The 15683-nt window shown below is 40.3% G+C and overlaps 1 protein-coding gene across 1 annotated transcript in view; it reads left to right on the forward strand.

Annotated features, from left to right (window-relative positions):
* PCSK2 (proprotein convertase subtilisin/kexin type 2) overlaps nucleotides 1–15683 on the forward strand; it is a 103128-nt gene that overhangs the window by 53557 nt on the left and 33888 nt on the right. The window contains exon 5 of the mRNA XM_068675449.1: nucleotides 107–144. Coding sequence (XP_068531550.1) covers nucleotides 107–144 — 38 coding nt within the window. The remainder of the gene's footprint in view (nucleotides 1–106; nucleotides 145–15683) is intronic.

Here is a 15683-nt window from a genome sequence, read left to right on the forward strand (position 1 = left end):
GTTTTCCTGTGGTTGCAAAGGACTCTTGTTTTGTTATGTGATCATTAGAAAATATTTTTTGAAACTGTTAACCTTTGGTTTGTGATCTGTCATTATTTTATTGCAGGAATTGATTATCTGCATCCTGATCTTGCCTCTAATTATGTAAGTACATGCTGACCTTTTCTGTAAAATGTGGATTTTCTTATTGTTATGATCCCTCTTTGCTACAAAATTTTAAACAATGAGTAAAATAACAGTACATCTGAACTACTGATCTTATAGATGATACATTCCATGTCGAAATAAGCAGAATAAAAATGGGACTGCCTTTGCAAGGAATGAAAAGGTGACAAGGCTTTTTGTGCAGGAATGACAGTGCTGCCTCACATTAAATAAGCCGCAGTTTGCAGTATTGGATTTAGGGCAGAAATGAGTAACCTGGGAATTGGCTCTAAATCCTGCTGTTAAGATGCAGAATGCACCTGTCACTTGGAGGGCCACAGAGCTGTGTGCTGTGGCAAGGCTGCTATTGTTCACCATGGCTCTAGTATTTATTAGCTTTTGAAACCTCCAGGAACAGCTTAATTTCTTTATAACAGGTGATTTGGTCCAGTGCTCCAAAGCACACGCAGGACAGATCGTGTATTATCAGCACATATTTTGTCCATTGATTGTTGCTCGAACCACCTCAGGCTTACCTTCAGACTTGAGGCTTTTTATCTTTCTTAATTCGTCCTGGCTCTCCCCAACCCCTCACTGACACTAGCTCCTGTCTCCAGGTGTCTACAAGGGCTCCCAGCAACCTCAGACTGTGGGCTGCCCTTGTTATTTCAGGCAGTTCTCTGGCAGTGATGGTCAAGAAGCTGTGGCTCTTTGCCCAGAGGCTTGCAGTGTTTCTGCTTTAGGTCTTGCTATTTTCCTGCAGTCAGTGGCTTTCTCACTAGAAACCAAGGCTTCCTCAGCCGAACAGCATGGTTTGGTTTTTAATTGCAATTAAATTAAAAATAAATAAATAAATGGAAATTTTGATAAAAACATGAGCCATCCAGAAAGAACGGCTCAAAATGAGAAAAATTAAGACAATTCTTTTATGTATTAGTTGTTGCAATTTGGAAAATAATAAAATCTACACAGACTGAAAACTCATGTAGTAAACATCAAAGCACCTTTGGTGGAGGTTATACAGATACAGGAGGTGTTGACTTCGGACAAGAAATTTGAGAAAAAGCTTTACTGCAGAGGTGAAGTGCACTCTGTATGAACTGGCTTACTAACTTGATAGCAGGCAATTAAAACCTGTGCCCTAACTGCAAAATCCTCACCCAAGAGAAATAAGTCAGTAGAATGCTTCCATAAATTGATACTAATAAAGAAGTTATTAAAAAATAGCCTTTGTCTTTGCAGGAATTGTTCTCTGCATGTGTGTTTTTAGCTTATGATCTAGGGCCAGGGTGTGCTTTTTACTCACTCACTTGCTTTTACAGCAGCAGGCATGCACAAAGCATGAGAGAATATTCTGTTCCTAAAAACCATGTTTCAAATAAACAAGCTAAAGCTGCATTATCGTATCTGATCTAATGTCAAATGGGAACATTTTTGTCGTTAGCAGTGAACCCAGGATCATGCCCAGAAAGTACAAATAGATTTCTTAGTATTATGGTGTTTTTCTCGTTTATTTCTAAGAATATTTTTCTGTTTGACAGATAAATACTTGTCAGGCTTAGCAGAAATGTATTTGGCTTAGAGTGGCAATGCTGAATATTTTAGAAATTAATGAAAATAACAGAGAATGTAATGGCAATGCACAGACATGATGCTAGAAGTCAGAAAGCAGTGGAGCTGTACACAGACTAAGAACTATTGGGCTGAAAATCAGAGAAGAAAAGCTGGCTGGGATTAGGGAAAACAAATCTGTGATGATAAACGTGAAAGACCTGTGCAGAGAATGGTCTTGAGATGAGAATCTGAAAAAGTCTGTGGGGGAGTGGCTTTGACCCAGCAAAGTGTGATCCTGTAGTGGAGCAATGATGAGGCTGTTGGGGGATAAAAGAAGGCCAATGCAAATTGCGTGGCTGGACCTGGTTTGGGCAGGGCAGATCAACAGCCAGACACAGGGGAGAAAAGACTGAGGAACAAGTGGTTGGTGAGGCAAATAATCCTTTAAGGAGCAGCAGAAACCCCATCTGAAAGATCACAGTCTTAAAGGAGATATAAGTCAAATGTTTTTAATGGAGAAACACAGAAGTATGAGCTTAATATACCAGAGGACATGGCAAGGAAATGTACTAATAAGTTAGTACATTATGGGCAAGGTAAACAGTAAAAAGGTAAACTTGGTAATCAGTAAAGCTGCTGGCACCTCCGCACACAGAGCCAGCTGCCGTGGCTGTGTCTGAGAGGTGGGCAAGGCTGTTCCTGCTCCTGCTGCAAAAATCTGCCTTCTCCTCCCTCACCGAAGCATAGCACAGTGGTTGCAGGGCTTGGTTCATCCGTGCTTTGCCTCTCCTTCTCTCCCTGCAGGGCTACGCAGGCCTCTGAGTCCTAAGAGAGCCTGCTCTGATAGCATCTACTGAGTCTCAGAGGCCACAGGGGCCTTTTTTCCCAGTAGGCGGTAATTTGGGCATGAACTAAAGACAAGAACTTAAATTCAGCTGAAGGAAAGATCAGCTGAGACCAAGAAATGCAATGAAGTTGGTCTCTTAGGAATGAGTTGTTAACTCTCTTCAGCATAACAATTGCAGTCACCCTCGCATGGTTCCCGTACCACAAGTTTGGCATTTGCTGGCATTTGCACTTTGGGGCAGCTTTCTTTTAAGTTGCACTGTTTATTTTTAGGAAATTAAAAGCCTACAGCTAATGTGTCTCTGGTGTGTACATGCCTACATGCTGTGGCAATATCTGTTCATCTTCGTGGAAAATTGGGAACAATTAGGAAGTCTCTCAAAGGTGGTGTTTTCAGCACGTTAGCATTTTTCAAATATAAACACTTGGCTTTGGTTACTTGGTTTAATTTGGCTTTTATGTTTTTGACTTGCTGGTTTTCTGCTTGAACTGTTTAATGGAAGGTTAGCACTTAGACACAATGGGGTCAGGGAAGAGAAAGTGCTTTCTAAAGACAAAAATCATTTTGTATTTTTTCTTAAACATTTACGAAATATGACAGGACATCCAGGTGCCCCAAAGAAGGGCAATGAAGCTGGTGAAGCTTCTAGAGAACAAGTCTGATGAGGATTGGCTGAGGGAACTGGGGTTGTTTAGCCTGGAGAAAAGAAGGCACAGAAGAGACCTTATCACAATCTACAGTTACCTTAAAAGAGGCTATAGCAAGGTAGGGATCTGTCTCCTCTGTGCACCAGGTGATAAGACGAGGGGCAATGGCCTTTATTTGTACCAGGGGAAGTTTAGGTTGGATATTATGAAAACTTTCTTCACTGAAAGGGTTGGGAAGTATTGGAACCTGTCCAGGGAAGTGGTTGAATCACCATCCCTGGAGGTCTTAAAAAAACGTCGATGTAGATATAGAGCTTAGTGATGTGGTTTAATGGTGGACTTGGCAGTGCTAGGTTAAAGGCTGGACTAGATGGAGTTAGAGGTCTTTCCCAACCTAAATGATTCTTTAATTCTATATACTTAAAAAGGAGCATGCCTGTTCATGGTCTGGATGGACTGCACTCCCAGCACCCCTCCAGCACGCTGTAGCACAGCTACTTGCTGTTTGGGAATTAGGGGGTTATTGCAAAGCTGGAATTTTCCGTTCTGCACTGTGAATGCAGAGAGACTCATTGTCAAAGGATCGATATTTTCTTCCAAGCCTTGGAAACCCTGCAGAGGTTCAGCCTTCAGGAAATTATTTTTTCCCACAAAGAGAACCCTTCATTATGAACTGATAATTAAAAAGCTGAAGCCTAATGTACTCCATGCTTTTCTTTCAACTCAGACTGTGCATATGAAGCCAGCAATTTTCAGGACTGGCTTCTCTAAGATACAGCATCTGAGTGAGAAAGAAAAGTGAAGTAACAAGGGCTGCATATTGGATGCCTCTAATAAAAGAGGAGAACAGCAGTTGCTGGGGTGTAGATGACAAGCCTAAGTACATTGTTTTAAAGCAAAACCTAAGGGAGCAAATGGTGATTTTTGCCACAAACATAAATATAAGCTGATCTCTCCCTCACATCAGTTTGTATTCTGGATCTCTTATACTTGGCCCCGTGTCTGCTGGTGAAGGTCAGTGTAGCTGCATTATCCCACTTGGAGCAGCAGGGAGCTGATCATCTCAGGCACGTGGATGCATCCTTGATTAGCAGCAGTGAAGAAAATCAGAATCCCACCAAGACACTCAAGCCAGGAGTTAAAAAATTGGTGGTTTCAGTGTCTGAACTCTGCCTGAAGCTAAAAGCTTGGTTAAAAAAAAGAAAAAAAAAAAACAAAACAGGGGAGGGAGAGAACATAGCAAATATTTGCTGTGGGAAAGTGGAGGTGACTATGTGAATAGAAAACTTTTTTTAAAAAGAAAGTATTGCTACTTGTAAAATGTGAATCATGTAGCAGTTCTTAGTGATAGTGATATGTAGTAATATAGGATATTCAGATAAGAAAAAAAAAAATGAAATCCGTGGAATTATAGAGTTGTAAAATGTGTAAAAACATGAAATCATCCCAGCAATGTTTTCATTGCTGTCCCTCCCATAACTTTCTGTCTTTTCTTTGTAACATGTGTCTTTCTGGCACACCTTATGTTCCATCTACCAAGGTCCTTACCAGCTGTCACTCAATCTGCACACAGGAAAGGATTTCCTGAGCAAAACAGGCCTCGTGCAAGGAATGAGAGAAGACTTTCTGGAGTTACCCTGGGGTTAAATGATGTTTTCTGTCATCTAACACATCTTGTATTGAAATGGGAAGACCTGGTGGACTTACCTGTCTTCTCTCTCCACTTGATTACAGCTCCAAAGACAAAACAATCTCCCTCACAACTTTTGGTTACTTGTCACCAGCTAATATGATAACAGCTCCTCCTGCCCTGCTGGGAGACACACAGAAGCATATTTTTGGGATAATTATCTTATCATAGAAGCAGTGAAGCAGGGAAATGTTCTACTTCTGTTATGACCTGCAATTTCCATTGTTTGCTAGAGGAACAGAAGCATCATTGAATAATTTTTACAACCACAAAAGAAGAAAGAAATAGTACAGGCAGTAAAGTATACACTGCAATATGTGCAGTGAAGCATAGCAGTAGCATAGAGGATCTTCATTCTTTTAGAAAGTCTGTGTTTCCTTCATTAACATGAATCTCTGTGTGTGCCTTAGCCCTCCCTGCATGCTACCAAAAGGGCACACAAATTGTTCTGGAGGCTGTGAGCCTGATCTCAGTGATTTGCCAGGGTAAGTCATCAGCATCTCCATTAAAATCCCTGGGCCTAATTGTGGGTTTTTGTAAGCTGACAAAGCTCTTTTGACAGCTGTTGACCCATGCTCATCTGACCCTGATGATCTGCCCCACTGAAATCCCAGCTAATGTAATGCCCAAGTCAAATAGAGTTCACCTATAACTGGTGGCAAGAAAACATTGCCCTTCTAAGACAAAAATTTGTTGGAAACCCTCTGAAGACCTTGAAAAACTCCCAGGCTCCGCACTGTTGTTATTGTCAGCCCAGGGGATCCCCAGGGAACTTAAAGCCAAACCATAGCAGAGTCCCGTTCCTCCCTGCCTGGCATCAGTGAGTGATTTCAGTCAGCGTTATGAGATCTCATTCCTAAAACAAGATCTTCAAAAGAGCCTGAGACAGTTTCACTGCCATTTCCTAGTACATTTCAAAGGGTTATTGAGCACATACACTATGCACTTAATGCCAATAAAGCTTTACTGCTAATACATCAAAGGTATTTTATGGGCAAATTCTGCATGCTGGCCATTATTGCTGGTACCTATTTTTAATTGCAATGTCGAAATAACATTTACAGTATCAAAAAATAAAGAACAAGCTGTTTCAGATGGTTCAGTGCATCACTAATTGGATTTTAGATGGTTTGGTTTCTTTATTTTTTTTTTTCTTATGTTGCTTTGGGATTGTTTTTTTTGCTAATAGGTTTTCCACTGGTGTAGCAATTAAAAAGTAGCCACCAAAATCTGAAATAAATTCATATCACATCCTTCTACTAATGCTTTGAAAATGCAGCGAGCACAGTCTGATGGGTGCTGTTGAAGTCGATTGTGGCAGAAATTTCAAGAAATTGTTAGGCAGAGAAAATGGAACCTCTCTCTTGCCAGGCTGGAAGGATGGGTCAGGTGTTGAAATGCCAGGCTGACTGATGCCTCAGCAACAAAAACTGGTGGCCTTCTGTCTGTGTTTCTCACATGGCTTCTAGTGGCTAGGAGGCTGGCTTTAGTGTTTGGAAGATGATCATTAAAGACACGCAAGACAATGATGTCTCACTGGCATAAATTAGAAGTTACTGGGGAGAGAATGAAGTTCTCTGTGTCAGACTTGGCAATTTTTTCTGTTATTCTGTGCAGGATCAGTGTCTGGGCTCATCTCTCTGTTCTGTGCAATCTGTTTTTTTTTTCTCTGAACATATGGAAGGCTGAAAAAGAGAGGATGCCTCCTCTGATGAGATCAGCCAGGCAAATGAGGTTCTCTATGTACTTGGAAGGCTGGCCTGGGTTACCACATACAGAGAATGTTTCACATCTTGGAAAACATAATGAGGTCCCTCAAACAGTCCTTTCCTCCTCCCCTGCTCCCAACAGTAGCTGGTTTTGCAGGTGCATGTGACAGTGGAGCTCATGTGCTGCAGGCTAAGTAAGATGACTGTACAGTTCCTCTTCTCCATCTGATAGCCACTTAACACGGTCAGTGAGAAGAGGAGGGAGACGCTGCTGTGTAGAGGAGACACCGGTGTGTTCTTACTTCATGAGAGAGAAAAATGTTTTGTAATCACAGATGTTATCAAAGCCTTCTAGCTTTCAACTCAATTAAAAAGATGGAAGAGTCAAAAGAATTTAAAGACTCTTTCTCCTCTAGACCATTTCATGTGGCCAGAGGACATAGACGGAGGCTTTTGCTGCAGAGGAGGCTGCAACTTGTGAAGGAAGCACAACTGCTCTAGCAGTAGTCAACTTGTGGTGTGCACAGAGCCATGCTTGTAGCTGAAAACAGGATTTCTCATACCGAAAGATTTTACGCTAATGGCTTTATGGCTTTGCTAAAGCCCAGTATAGGAGATTTGGACCCCAAATACTTGGAAAGTTCTGGGATTCACTGCTTAGCACCTGCTATACCACTGGAGTTGGCCTTGCTCCACTGACGTGGGCCTCTCCAGGCCGCTGCTCTGAACTGGCTGTAAAATCTCCTCAAGGTACGATGCCCTTACAGTAGGAAAGATACTAATGCATTGTAGTTGCATTTGCCTGAGATTATTTTCACGGCAATGAATGCTGCAAAAAGTGTCCAGCTTTCTGCTGTATTATATCCACCTGAAAGGGATATTTGTCAAATTAAATGCATGCCTGGTGTACAGGCGATGTGACACGGTGCCAAAGATACTCACTTTGCAAGCTAAAGACCACACATTGTCCACTGCATTTATTTTTTTCTATAGTCAATGTACTTAATTAATCAGCTACACACTGAGAAAGTGCAAGGTGGCTAATCACTTTAATCATTAAGCAGTGGTATTAATTTTCACTTAAGGCATCATCCAGGGAAAGTAAACTAAGACTGTTGAAATGAGAAATGCACGGGGGTGGAAGAGAACTGATAAGGACGTTCCTTCATCAGTTCTGGCAGGTGGTTTTGAAATTGGCTTGTGCCTCCCTCCTGTGCTTTTTTTTTTCTGGAATTATTTTCTTCTTTTATTTGGACAAGAAAAGTAGAGGAAAGATGTCAGTCCTCACTGTTAGCCATGGAGGGACCTGGCATAGTTCTGTTTTGGTTTCATATTACATCCCTTTCTGCAGACCAATTTGCTTTTGGAACTGGCCAGAAATTGTCAATTAGAACAGTATTTTTTTGCTAGCAGAGATGAGTGTTTTATAAACTAGAAGTGTCTGTGGTAAAATAACAGTAATTTTTTTTTTTTTTTGGTTAAGTTCAACCTCACTTTAAACATTTGGCTTCTGAAACATGCTGAATTAAAACAGCAGCAACAAAATACCTCTCCTTTGCTGTGCCTGTAAGTTATTTTGGCTCATCTGAAATTAGTTCAATTTTGTCTGTCCCAATACTTCATCCTGACACAGCTGTTTGCTTTGCATTGTTTGATTTTTGTGTATGCCCTTATGTTCTCTATATTAATGTTTTACTTCTGAGTAGATCTTCTCATATGCTATGTAGGTGGTTAAGATATTTTTAAATACCTGCCCTACTTCAGATTGCTTTAATTTAAATATAATTTTCTTCCTTTCTGTTGCATTCCCAACAGAAGCAATAAACATAATGAACATCTCTTACAGGGGAACAGAATAGCAGTGCACAATGTCTGACAATACATTGGCCTCATTGAAGTCACTGGTAGGTTTTTCATTAAGTCTAGAGCAGTCAGAAATTTGGCAGATTGCATAAACAACAGGTTTGCAATATTTGTTCTGCTGTGCGTTGCTTTTTTAATGATCGCAGCAAGAGACATAGGCCTCCTAGCTTCAACTGAGCAAATAAGGATACCAAAGCTGTAGAAACGTGACAGCCCGGGTTAACATCTTTTAATACAGGACAAGAGCTTCTATTTGATTAAACTTCTGCTACTTCCCACGTTGTGTAGCTTGTTTGGTGGGAGTTAAATGGATATGCTAGTGCATAGCTCAGTCACACTTGCTCTTAAGCTTTCATAGAGATTGAGGATCTTTGGAAATGTACATTTGGAAATGTCTCTTTGAGTATGTACAAAGGAGAGCACAAAAGACTGCTCTGTTTAAGGACTTTGTAATTCCAATGCCAGCACATGTGTTTTAGAATGCTTATTGTAAGAAACTAAATCACTTTAATTCAGTGTGGCACTTAAATCAGTTGCAAAATTAGTCAACAATGATAGCATGTCTGACTGATGTAATTGTGAATCTTCCATTCAGACAGCTAATGATGTCTAGGACACTTTTTATGTATCCAATAAATTACTGTGGAAACATTAGCTGTAATCAAGCATAATAATCTTTAAGGGAAGAATTTGGAATAATCATGTACTACTTAAAAGCATAAATGTCTGCACAGTATATATAGTATGTGTAGAGTTACATGAGAATGCCTGTTCTGAAGAGCCCAACTTCTCTCCCTGAAATTTTGGATTTAGCTGTCCATTGGTTTCACTGACTTTCACACAGAATAAACAATGCAAATGATTTTTAATTAATGGAAAAGCATATAAATTAGTCCATTAAAATCCCTGAGAACCCAGCATGTCTTGCCGGATATTAGTCACATGAATACTCCCCTGGGATGCTCTTAATCTACACTAATGAGGTTAGCATGCAACTGGAATAAAAAAGAGTAGATCCTCCAGACTGTTTAACTCTAAGGCATGTAAGTCAACCTGTTTGCTTTCTGTGATGAAAGACATGGAGATAATGGCTTGCATTACGTTTTCTAAGTCTCTTCTCCAAACTTTTTACCTCCTTTTGATTCACCTACAATGCCTTTCTTGTGTCCATTTGTCATCCTCCATATCCATGCAATTAAGGTGAAACACTGCTTGAGCCCTTGTTAAGAGTTGGTTCTCCTGTCAGCTGAAAAACCTTTTAGAACAAGAAAACAAACAAACAAACAAACAAAAAACAGACACTTGTGTGTCTTGTCTGTGCTTACTTCTAGTTTTTTTGTTATAACCGGAGTAGTTTCCCAGTCCTCCCCTTCGCTCCCTCTCCACAACCACCACCAACTAGGTCTGTCTGTTGTAGCCAGTTCCCCAAACCATTGAAGCCATATTGATTTCCATCTTCTCCAGAGTTGCCTGTTTAGTAACGGCATGATTGGTGTAACTGGTTAAAGTGATCAGCCTCAAGAGCCTGCCACTTTTGTTTTATGAGTGCCATTATAACCATATGTCCAGTCTTTCTGTACTTTGCTGGAAGCGTTGCTGGTAATTGATCGGCTTTTACCGACTCTGTGATGCCTCTGTGTGGAAGGTGATGTGGGTGTCAGTGCCTGCTAGCCATGTGCAGCAGCAGGGAAGCATTTGCTCTCCCAGGACAAGCACTTCATCCTATTTATGTCATGCTAAAGACCTGTGTTTGAGTTAGTCCTGAGTACTGCAAACTCTGATCTGTAGGTTTTCTTCCACCAGTGGAAAAAACTGTACCTTATCCGCTACGTGGTACTTCAGAAAGTGGCCTTTATGTAGGGTGTGATCCAAATCCTGCCTATGGTATTTGGTGGATAAGCCTGTGGCAGATTTTGGAAGGCTTTGGATCAAGCCCATTGATAGGAGCAAGAGAATTTAGCTTCCCTTCTCTTCCAGTTCATCCCTCAAAGAGGCTGTAAGTGCTGGCTGCTATCACAGCTCTGCAAACACAACCTTACTACAGCTCAGCACCCAACACGTATTTGATGTACCAACAAACTTGTCAGCTATTTCTTACAGGATTATAACTAAGAGTAATGGACCTGAACCTCATTTTTCTGCTGCTGGCTTTATACCTCTATTAGTCTCTCAACTTCAGTAGGTCACACTAATACATAACAAGAGTAGTCTGAAGGGGGAAAAATCTGTGTATTGGAAAGAGAGTGTGGACCAGGTTTTTAATAAGATGGAACACTAAAGCCAGATGGAGTGTGCATTCAGAGTATTTTTCAGTAAAATTCATTTTGCTTTTTGTTTTTGTTAACATGATAAAATAACCCAAAGGCTTTTAGGTATCTAGCTACTCAGATGCCCTGTTTTTTATTGACACACATCCTACCCCCAATTAAAGAAACCAAGGAGTTCATTTCATAAGCTGAAAAATTAAACCTTTAAATTTGCCACTTGCCCTGAAAATCATTATCTGTAGTTAATAGTCTTAATTTATTTTATTAATTGTATTCTGCAATGTGTCTCTGTGTGAATATTCAATATGTTCCCTGCATATCAGAGATTTTTATGCATCCCTTCTGAAAATTAAGGAATTTGGCTGAGCAGAAATATGTTGCATTTTTTTTTGTACATAAACTTGCTTTTGCCTTCAGAGCCCTGACTGTAAGTAATTAACAACTCGTAGTGAGCTTCCACTACATTTTTTTCCACACCATCCTGAAAATCGTGGAGCGAGCTAAGAATGCCAAGAGGTAAATTGTGAAGTAGCCTCTTTATTATAAGCACAAGTTCATTTGGTTGCTTGCTTTTTAATAAAGACTTATGGCTGCCTCAATTTCTTATGCTATTTTACTATGCCATGGGAAGATGCAGGAGAGAGAAAAAGGAAGAGTATTTCTGTAAGCCAGATACATTTATGAAATTTTGCTAGGAAAAAAAATCTCCACTCTTAAAAAAAAAAAAAAAAAGGCACAACTGCCCAACCTATTTTTTCTCTGAGTTTCTGTGATTTATTTATTTTTTGTCCTGCAGCAGTCACGTTTTGTTTATAGTCAGTTTATTCTCTTTTGGCTGTAATTTCCCTAGTTTAGTTTTTGACTTAATCTCAAATTTTTGAGTGTTAAGGAAATTGAGGTAGGATTTTTTTTTTCAGTGGTAACTACAAAAATGTCCACTTAAAGAAAGCTTTCTCAGCTCCCTAATAGGTCCAGGAGGCTAGAAAGTGGTTTCTTTAGCAGCTAACAGGCTGCTGATGGGCAAGACTAATGACTTGAGAAGACAAATTGGGTCATTCATCATTTCACCAAAATCAGAGCTTCCTCCAAAACTGCTCCATTTTAAGACACCATCATTATGCAGCAAATATTATGGGGAAAGCCACACTTGTCTAGATGTGTAAGACAAAGTAATGAGGAGCAACAGAATGATGTTAGCTGCACATGAAATGAAGGGCGTCCAAGAACTCTGCTCCAGGAATCTTTCATGCCTTTTTATTTTAAATTATGTATTTTGGGATGGTGCAGTCCACTTGGCTGCAGCAGGTTTGCTTTGTGTTGTGAGATCACCACTGCAGTGTGCTATGTTCTTGCTCATTTTGTGGACAAGCAGAGCCTCTAATGAATACCTGAAACTGGAATGCAAGGACAGTTCATGGGCATCTTGGATACTATTCAGGACCCAGCATACTTCTCTGCTCTGTCTGTTTCAAATGATACCCTGATTTATTATTCTGTGAGTGTTTTGAAAAGGAGGATGGCAGGAAAGCGTGTCACTGTCTTATTCATTATTCAAGGTATGGCTGAATATTCCTCCTCCTAAGATGTGCCTGTAAGAACTGGGTAAAAGGCTTATGCTTCTGGAGAGGGGCTGGCAGCATTCGCAGGCAGTGAATTCTCTCTTTATTGTTAATATTTTTGAACACAACCTATTACTTTGTGGATGTATTGTCAGTGTTGACAAGGTCTTGAATGCAGCTGTGGAGTTGCTGGATGGTAATATGGGACACATAAATTGGTTCATGGAGAAGCAGAGCTGTTGAGGAAGCTGTGGATTTTTTTTATTTCCTGCTTCAAACAAGCAAAACAAACAAACAAAACCAACCAGGAGCTAGAACAGCAGGCTTCCCTTGGCAGAGAGGGGATGCTTACTGTATGACTACTGACTTGGCAATCATGACTCTTTCTCATTAATGACCTTTAAGCCTTCTAGCACCCCTCCTAGGCAAAATGTCACATCGCCTCCTCTTTTGCCTCATGGTGAGCGTATTACATTTTCTCAGGCTTGTGTCTACAAAACTGAATTTCATTTTTCCACCACATGACGTTCAGTGTTATTTTAGTACAGTTTCTCAAAGATGTTATATGTTGTAATCTGAGCCCAGGGGTTTGCTCGCTCTTCGCATCAGTAAAGAGCTCAAACGAGCAAAAGGTATCTTTCTGCTTTAGATCTCCAAGGAATTGCAGTTGCTTGAAGAGGGTAAGACCAGATGCCACCTGTGTTAAAAATGTTTTTCTCATTCAAAAAGATCCAGTCTCTGGGCTAAATTCACCTGTGCTTTAACGCCATAAATAGAATCAGATTGTGACCAGCGGAACGTTTGTCTTTAATTGTTTCTCTCACATACTTTCATGTGATCATAGGCAAATTTCTTGAATAAGGCGAAAAAGGGAATTCTACGTGAATTACTCTTTAGAGGCTCATAAAGCCATATAAAAATTTATGAGCTTCCTGCATTATTCAAGATATATAATTTTATTACAGATCTGAGCAACACATGGGACAATTGATTTACAGTTATTGTCATATTTTAGAGAATGAATGTTTTACAAAGAAGATTGTACTGCATATATGTTAAAAAGTAAAAGGCAATTCTTTGGAAATGCCAGTCAAAGCTTATTTAAAAGGAAAGCAGAATTTTATACATAGGCAAAAGTAATCTATTTGTATCGTGGTACGTGAAGCATTACTTAGTAATCAGTTGAAAGAATCTCATCATCTGATCCAGTTCTTTATTTGTTAGCATCTTATTGGGGATAGAGATGCAGAAAGCTAGAAAGCAAAAGAAGAGATACGCCTTAAAACAGAAGATAATACCTCTCTTTGGCAAAACAGCCATTTCTATTATATAATAGTCATTGTTTATATATAATTTTGGTGACAGATAAACATCAGTTTCTCTTCGCAGCAAGTAACTGGTTTTGACTGAACACAAGGGATAGGACTGATCACAATCTAACGCTATGCCCAAGTCTATTTTCCGTGACAAAGACTGACAGCATGGACTTGTTTCCTGGAGCTGATTGTCTCCATTGATGGTAGAAAAAAACAACTGAGCTACTGCCATCGATACTGATAACTAAATACTAGATACTTCAAGCCTAAGAGAAATACCTGCTGTCATGCTGGTTTGGCATTAAAACTATAAAACTGAATCACTTGAGTTGAAAGGCAAAATGTTTTAATTTCACTGTGCTGCTGCAGATCCTCATTTGCACTAGTTTTGGTTGCTACCTCATCTCTGATTTGGCAATGAACTGCCCCTAGCTGCCTGCTGGGAATTCCAGCCTTTGGAAGAGAATGGCAGATGACAGATTTTAATATTCACTTCCCAAAACACAAGATGAAACACTTTGGCTGTGACTGAGGCAGTTCCTTTTTCGATCCAGTGTTGCACTGGAGGATGGGGGAGGAAGAAGGAAAAAAACCAACAAATTGGGTTCTCGCTTAGATACTTGGGGGTTTGATCTTTTAAATTAGGAACTTGAAACAGTCCATTTGTACTTGTCACTGCTGTTTCATTACCAGTTCTACTACTTTCATAGTGTGGGCGGAATATTCGTTCATGAAGCTGAAACTTGCTGCCTTTTCTCAAAGACCCTAATGAAGGTAAATCTTGCAGTCAGCAGTTGTTTTCTTTCCAAGGATTCTTCTTAATTTTGCACTTTGTGGATGGTTCCTTCTACACTGGATATTTTTTCCTCTGATTGCAGTGATCTAAAATCAAGTGAATAAGAACTGCAGGATTTGTGTTGCACAAATTTGTTTTTAGCCTGCCAAAAGCAACCTTTCCATAGTCTGACAGGTGGCTACATGGGACGTAGAGCAGAGCTCCAGGCTACTGAATCACTCACGGAATCCATTTGCCTCTCACTACTCTGGACACAAGTGATATATCTGCACAGTTAGAAGGGATTTTGAGTCCATAATTCTCTGCACAGGGGAATTACAGGGTCAGGAGTGGTTGATAGCTTCCACAGGGTGCTTTTGTGTCTGATGTATTCCTGAAAAATCAGCCTCGCCAGCCCTTCTTTGAACTTAGGGCCTGTGTGAGTAGGACCACATTCCTTCCAGATGAGGGAGGGAAAATATCCCACAACTGAGTTTAATTTCTCGTCCATACAATACTTCTAGAGTGAAAACAGAGTAAGGAGCTGGCAATATACTGATGGAATTACATTTAGTACCCAGTTATATCATACCCATGTGAAAAAGATCTCAAATCCCTGGAACTAAGCTCAGTTATCTGCAATCTGCACAGTTTCCAGGACACGTCTAGTCCAAGGCAGTAATATAAAAAGTTTATTTAATTTGTGATTGAAATTCATTTCTCTCCAAAAGTTGCCAACCCTAGACTAGACTCTGTGACAGAGTAGGTTTTATCTTCTAATTAAATTACCCCGAAAGAGTAATTGTTTCTGTTTTGACTTTACCCTCGGAGGTATTTTTCCAGCCTGTCCTGCTAGGAGTAGATACTGCGCTTGTTAATAAAGAACAGGACAGGATCTTCCATTGACAAGCTCATTTCCTTTTACTGATGTTCATTTCTTTTTACTGCCAGGTGTTGGATGAAACCTTGGTCCTTGCACAAATCCTTGTCACAGCTCCCTGGGACACTGCAGATTGCAAACCCCTTCTGTTGCTTTGGCAGGGGACGTTTGTGCCACAAGGCCATTGTCACACAGGCCACCACTTGCGACACATCCCCTGTCTTCTGTGTGACTTGTCATACCCCACAAAAGAGTTGGTGTTACTCCTGAAATTCCCACTATGGCAGAAACAGCCTTTTGCAACTACACAAAGGGGAAGTAGTCAGCCCAAGTTATCTATTACTTCTTACATTGCTTCTGCCTGTCTTGGGCTGCAGCATCTGATTAGCAAGCACTGTTCTTTAGCACAAGGTCAGATGCCTTTCTCTGCTG

The sequence above is a fragment of the Anas acuta genome, chromosome 3 (assembly GCF_963932015.1).
Source record: "Anas acuta chromosome 3, bAnaAcu1.1, whole genome shotgun sequence".
NCBI classification, from domain to species: Eukaryota; Metazoa; Chordata; class Aves; order Anseriformes; family Anatidae; genus Anas; species Anas acuta.